Here is a 6,917-nt window from a genome sequence, read left to right on the forward strand (position 1 = left end):
AGGTTTCCCACTGTTTTTACAGAGGTGGAAGCTGAAGCACAAAGAGTATTTGAGACATCTCAAATAACACAGCCTAAATAATTGTCTGTCAAGAAGCAGAAAATGAGTCATTAAGTATAAAATGTTAGGTGCTTTTCATGATCAGTGGATAGCTTGGAATTCTGTGCTAAAGGAAGAAAACTGATGAGGAAGATCACAGCAGAAATATTCCCCCACAGACCCGCTAAGTGTCTTGCTTCTTACTGTGACACCCCCCTGTGCAGGGTCACCAGCACCTGCCTGTGTGCATATTTGAGATGATACCCAGCTCCTACTCATCTTTCTTTATGAAGTGGCTGCTTTCACAAGCCCCGTTTTTACTCATGATCACAGCTACAAGCCACACAAAACTTTACTGGGTACAGGCCAGGGCTTCAGATGCAAGTACTTTCTTAATTCCTACATTTGTGAGGTTTTGTCTGGTGTTCTCTTAATCAGCTGTTAGGGCAGTGTTGCTTACTGAAGAGCTGGGGATTTTACTTGCCCTGTTTCTTTCTCATGTCTCCTCTCTGCCTGTTATGCTGAGACTTCTTGAGGTTCACTGGTGAAGATGGGAGAAAGGCAAGAAAAAGAAGGAAACTTCCAGCTGCAAGAGTCTTATTTGCTGACTTCTTCCTTGTTCAGCATGTCAGGATCTGAAAAATATCAACATTCCGATTTGGACTTAGTTATGCTAATTATAAATATATGTAAATATACAATTGTGAGTATATGAGAGGCTTTGCACACAAAGCCTTACCTGGTAAACAGAAATCAGCATACAAGTAAAGTGAACGTAGGTACAAAGTAGTTAATAAATGCAAACTATTCTTTTGGCTGGAAAAAATGAGTTAATTTGCTTCTAGCATGTGACTAAATTTGGTGCTTTGTAGTTGCCAAAAGAACACCAGCTTTCAGCTTGATTACACATTGTTGTACAGTTTACTCATGTTTCTAATTTTATTTCTCTTTTTTTTTTAACAGAAGAAAGTTCGTTATATGTAGCAGGTAGGTTGACAACTTCAAGATGCATAATTCTATTTAAATATTTTTTTCTTTACCTAAGTTTTGAATTTCCGACTTCTTTTACTGCCATTGGCTATAGAAACAAAAAAATATGTATGGACTTGCATACATTGGGCTGAAAAACTTAGATTAAACCATAATAATTTGCTATTTTATTACAATAATTTATATTTGAGGCTTTTTCTTTCCGTAAAAACTGTAGCACCAATAATATTGTGAGCAGTAGTAACTGTTGGTATACTAAGACTGGAGACACATTTTGATGTGTGATAATAAACAGAAGAGTTAAGTCAAGGAAATGTTATTATACTACATTTACAGACCTATTTTGAGACAGAAATAAATTTTATTTAACTTTACATAATTACATTAATATTAGCATACATTATGTGCAGTAATATTAATTGAAAATGACATTAACACAATTAACATTAACACAGCATTATTAACATTAATTACAATTTAAGTCAGCTTTTTTTATATATACATAACTAGACAGAGTTTTTCCCTGGTGTTATGTATCTGGTCTCTTGTACTGCTGAATACTGTTAAAATGCAAGGAAAAGCATGGTCAGTCAAAAATAGCACATTGCTTAAAATTCTGCAAAAGCAAAGCTGAGATTGTTGTGGTCTTAGAGTGTTCTGAACCTCCTCAAGGTAGGGTCGCAGAAATTGTTGAGAAAATTGCAAAATCTGCTTCATTTTTGAATGTTACAAAGAAAAATGAAAACCGTAAGGCCTTACAAGGTCTCTCAGATTTGGAAGAGAGTTACTCAGTATAAATCTGTTTTTAATCTTAGTATTATTTCTCATGACTGAACAGATGCTTTAGAATGTACTGGAGGTGAGTTATGTGGAGCTGATCTGTTCAAGTTTAATCTAGATGAAAGTTTCTTTGTATTGCCAAAAAATCTTCAACTGTAATGAGCTGTAATATGCTTGGCTCATTTCTGTACTCAGCCAGACTTCAATGAGATTTCTGTTTGTAGGAAAAATAAAGATCCAGATTTCAGTATAGCATTTAGTGTTGCATAATTGCCCACCACAAATTATTTAATTTTTTTCCTTTTCTCAGTGACTTAGAGTCATGAGTACATTTCTTTTTGCTCTTTCATTGTCAGCAACCAGCATTTCCCTTGTGATCATCTTGATTTGTATAATTGTTTTTCTTTGGTTTAAATGGAAATTGTCTAAGGTAAGTCCAAGTTTCTACCTTTGGTTATTTGTTTATGTGTACGTATCTATCTACACATTATAGAATACGAAGTGTCAGATGCCCAGTTTTTCCACTTTTCACTCAGATATGTGGCGCTTGTTTGTATTGTAGTTGCTTCTTCTCTGGGATTTTTTTGCCACTGCAAAAAAATATTCTTAGTATTCTTAAATTAGTCATCTTGTAATCAAGGTTTAATTTACTGTAGCTGACCTCCCTTCCTGGTCAGTACCTGCTCACATTTTAGTAGGAATGGTTCCTGTTTTGCAGTTCTATTCTCCCTTTAATGACAGTTATTGTCATTAAAGGTCCTGCATCAGAGATGATACTCAGCATTTCGAGTAAGTTTTATCTGTCTGGGTTACTTTGGGTGCAGTAATTACATTGCAACCATAAGTTAATATTGCTAACAAATTAAAAAGTAACTTATAATAAGAATAATACAGTAACACTAAAGGTTCAGGTATGCAAACATACGCTACTGCATTAATGAAGCAAGTTAATGTAAGGAAAAAATACCAGACAAACTAATACTATTATTATATTGACATTATTGATTTTGTGTTTGCATAGCTTAGATGCATACTGCAACAATAATAACGTATTTGTGTTTCTTGCACAGGGAAGTTCAGCTGAAATTAATCCTGTCCCCTCCAGTGAAGCTGTGGTGACCTTAAAAAATACCAAGTTATGAGAACCAATGTGAGTGGCCATTTGATAGAGCATTACAATGACAGTGGGAGAGCTGTTGTGTGACCCCTTGGTCTGTGCACCTGTATGGCAGAACAGTGTAGACTAAGGGACTCTGAGCCAGCAGTTTCCCCTTTTTCAGTGAATATTTCAAATCACTCAAAAATAATTTGGAATGTCAGATGACAAGTAATCTCTGTCACCAAAAGAGTCTTGGACAATGCTTTTAGGTAAAGCATTAAAACTGGGGGAAACATTAAAACCAGGGAGATTCTTAAATACCACCTGACTTGGCATGCATTGCCTGTAGTATAAAAAGGGAAACGTTAAACTGCTGCAGAGCCCCAAGCCTTATAAACTCCTTCCTCATCAATACCATAACTAAATCAAGTTCTGAGAAACGTGTGTGATACTCGGGACTCCGGGAAAATTAATCATTGGTATTTATGGCCTTTACTATGTATTTGATCTGCTATATATTACAGTGAGGTGTGTTTCCATCTTACTCGTATTCCAATAATATTTTTCATTTTTCTCTTTTCTTATGTCCTTTTCAGGAGGAAAGAAGAAATGAAAGTCCTCTCAGATGATGGCTATTTAAAGGGCTCTTCCACAAGAGCAGTATATTCAAAAAATAAATTCTCGAAACTAGAGAGATCCAAGTTATAGAAAATGGCACATTTAGGCTATGTATACACTAATGAATTAAACCTGCACAGGCACATTGGCACTGTTGAGGCTTAGCTGGAATAGCCCTTGTTTAAACTTGTATTGTGTGTATTACCTATTGGGAATGGCTCCTGGAAGCCTCCAACTTCCAAAATTTGGCTAGTGCCACAACCAAGTTACCTGTATAAACAACAGTATTCCAGTGCATGGGAGTTTCCTAGACATTGTTTAATTTACTAGTCTAGATACATAGCCTTACTGTTTAAAGCTATTTCTAAATGCCATATTTCATGTACATATTCACTCATTTAGGGACAGTTATTATCAGTGATTAATCAAAGCTGGCCACTGCAAACCTTCATTTACTCACTGCACTGTGTTTGGCTTCTGCATTGTAACTGTGTAAAAAGCTAGTCATTTAAATGTAAGTCTTGTTGTCATAAGCTTATTAAGATGTCTCAGACCGGAGCATGAATTTAAAGTTGAACTATGTTGCACTCTCTCAGTAAGTAGATGATTTCATGGAACAAAATAACAGAATAGTCTCATACCTTGACCTTAGGCAAAAAATAAGCATACAAACTAAGTGAATGCAGAAATCACTAGTGCAGCATAAATTCATATCCTGGCGTATACTTTTGAGAAGCTGCATAAATTTAAGTGTGTGAAACCCCATGTTGTGACAAAGCTGCCTCTACTACCCAGAGAAATTCCATAACTTCAACAAGACATGCAATTCAGTTTTCAGCACATTTATTTTGTAAGAAAGGAAATAAGGAAATTTCTGGAAAAACTATTTCCATAGAGTGTGAAAGATATGTTAATACACTGATAAAAACTTGTCCATTAACATAAGCAACGGTGTCTATAAAGGATTAACTGCTCGGTATAATTGATGGACCTTCCTTACTCTAATTCCAGTCCTTGATAACAATACTAATAATTCTAATAATCAAGAGTCAGTTAAGGCTGAAAACCTGAACTTTACTGGATGATACCATCATTATTCCACTACTTCCCCTAATTGAGTAGCACTTACTGACTGGTGTCAGAGGCACTCAGCAGCAAGTGACTTCAGTGGGGTTCTGCTTGAGGAGGGTCTGGGGGATGTGGGGCAAAAGGGGTGAGCAGACACATGCCCAAAGGGCTGCCCTCCTGTAATGTGTCAAGGGAAACAGAACTGAAGAGGTAAGTTTGAGACAGTGTCAGATTGCACTACCAAAACGTTCCTGTGTGAGCTTTGGCAAATGGCTTTTACTTCTGAATCTGAGCTCCTGTCCTATAGGACAAAACTGGTAGCATGTCCCTTCCTCATATTTATCTGTGAAGATGAATACATTTAAGAGCATGCCATGTCTAAGTCCCACAGTAACGAAGCTGTACCGAGAGTTGTAAATATGCGGGAAAACACAGATTCTGTTTCTCTGTAAATCTTACCAAGCCAGTTATTTTCCTAGTAACAGTAGAGAAGAATGCTATATCAGCTTTCAGCTTGAGGTATTGATTGACATTCTACGCAAGTAAAAGCACAAAAGCAGTGTTTTTTTGTCAGGGTCTGGACTTACTTCATGAAAGCCAAAGATACATTTTCATTTTACTTTAGTGAAATAAAAGTTCATTCTCTGTGCAAAGGAATGGTTAAAAGGTAACCACTTTGTCCATCTGCTCAATAGATAAAGGTATTTTTTCTTTTCCATGTGTTTAATTCCGAGCAGCAGTATTATTTGAAGTGGGAAGGTTGTGCTATAGCTGTTCCTTTTTTTTTTTTAATGTACATCTTATGTTTTTTTTTTCCATTAAATAGAAGTGCACTATATGCTTAAATGCTTTACTAAATACTAGGTCAAGGGTGCCCTTGGCAACAAACAGTGTTTAGCTGAATGCAGAAATAAGTATAACAAACATTTGTCCATTTTCCAGGAATAATTCATAGAAACCATGTTTATGTTACTTTTAACTTGATATTTGCAAACCCCTGTGTGAATGACTCTGCTTTTGGAAATGTTTTCAGAATGGCTGTATTTTATCTGAACTTTTACAGAATCCATGTACTAGAAATTATATTTACTATTTGTAATTTGGTGTTCACTTCTTGTTTATTGCACTGTCTAAAATGTTTGTGATTGTTCAAATAATCAGAAAAAATGTCTCTAGCTTGGGTGACCAGTCCTGCAAGAGTGGATGCTGAATACTTTGTGGTTAAACTACCCATGAACTTGAAATTAGTTGTGTAAATGAAGTCTGTGCAACATATGGCTTGACACATGCACTCACAAAGCAGTTTGCTTGGCTCATTACACTGCAGTTTCATAGTGTGCTGATCAGCAAAGACTGATGGGCATTACAAACGGATGGGGTAGGTGGCAGTAGCAGCTTGCTGCGAAACAGTGGGGAGATGGTATTGAAAACGTAGGTTTATACAATGAGATAAAAAAAACTAAAAGAACAGTGTGCCGTGGCTCTGATTTGGAAATGAGACGTTATAGAAAAGCTAGAGAGGTGTGGCAGGAGACTGGGGAATTTCCAACTTGTAACAAATAACGACAGCAGAAAGCTAGCTGTATTTATGAGTAACTTGCAAGTGAAAATAATGGAAAATCAACTCAGTACCTCTGGAATGATAAATTCAGTCTTCTTTAGCATTGCTTTACAGATTTGAAGACTGTAAGAATAATTCCTTTTCCCACTTGTCATGTGTGTGTCCTTTTCAGACAGAATTCATGAAATCAGATCTGTCAGAAGAGGCTTATTGTGGCTGCAAGTGGATGCTTATCATCCCCTCTGTCCTAATGTAGCAATACCTTGGAAAAACTACACACACATCTGTACTGTCACAGCAATAATGCAGCCCATGCCATTGGTTTCTTTAGGCACTTCTGATTTGTTTCTTGCTGTACTATAAAGTCGTACGAATGGTCATAGTAGGTAAGACCAAAGGCCTACTGAGCCCAGTACTCTGCAGTCAGCAATGTTAGTAATAGGTGCTTAAACGAAAAGGTGAGAGCAGGGCAGGTTTAGAATAACTTTCCTCCCTTTGTGTTAAGACTTCTTCAACTTTACAGACTTTTCAACAGTATAGATTTGGTACAACACCCCAGAGACATGGAGGAGATCTTGAGCTACTGAGTTCTGCAGCTCAAGATCTCCTTTTTCCCTCTTTTTTTTTTTTTTTCATGTACTGTGTAGTAAGCTTATTCATTGTCCTCTTGATCTTTTTACTATGAACAAAATCAGTGGACAGTTACTCTCTTTTCTCCTTTTCCACGTTGTTCAGGATTTTATAGGCCATGAACATAATTGC

The 6,917-nt window shown here is 36.5% G+C and overlaps 1 protein-coding gene across 3 annotated transcripts in view; it reads left to right on the forward strand.

Annotated features, from left to right (window-relative positions):
* Positions 1 to 5,838, forward strand: part of LOC308193719 (uncharacterized protein) — a 170,825-nt gene extending 164,987 nt beyond the window's left edge. For all 3 annotated transcript variants that reach the window (XR_013949871.1, XM_080588709.1, XM_080588710.1), the window contains exons 7-10: positions 1,003 to 1,026; positions 2,166 to 2,239; positions 2,880 to 2,959; positions 3,505 to 5,838. Coding sequence is in view for 2 of the 3 variants with exons in the window: in XM_080588709.1 (XP_080444835.1) it covers positions 1,003 to 1,026; positions 2,166 to 2,239; positions 2,880 to 2,951 (170 nt within the window). In the remaining variant the exon portion in view is untranslated. The remainder of the gene's footprint in view (positions 1 to 1,002; positions 1,027 to 2,165; positions 2,240 to 2,879; positions 2,960 to 3,504) is intronic.
* The last annotated feature ends 1,079 nt before the right edge of the window (positions 5,839 to 6,917 follow it).

This window comes from Anser brachyrhynchus, assembly GCF_964034855.1.
Source record: "Anser brachyrhynchus genome assembly, chromosome: 4".
NCBI classification, from domain to species: domain Eukaryota; kingdom Metazoa; phylum Chordata; class Aves; order Anseriformes; family Anatidae; genus Anser; species Anser brachyrhynchus.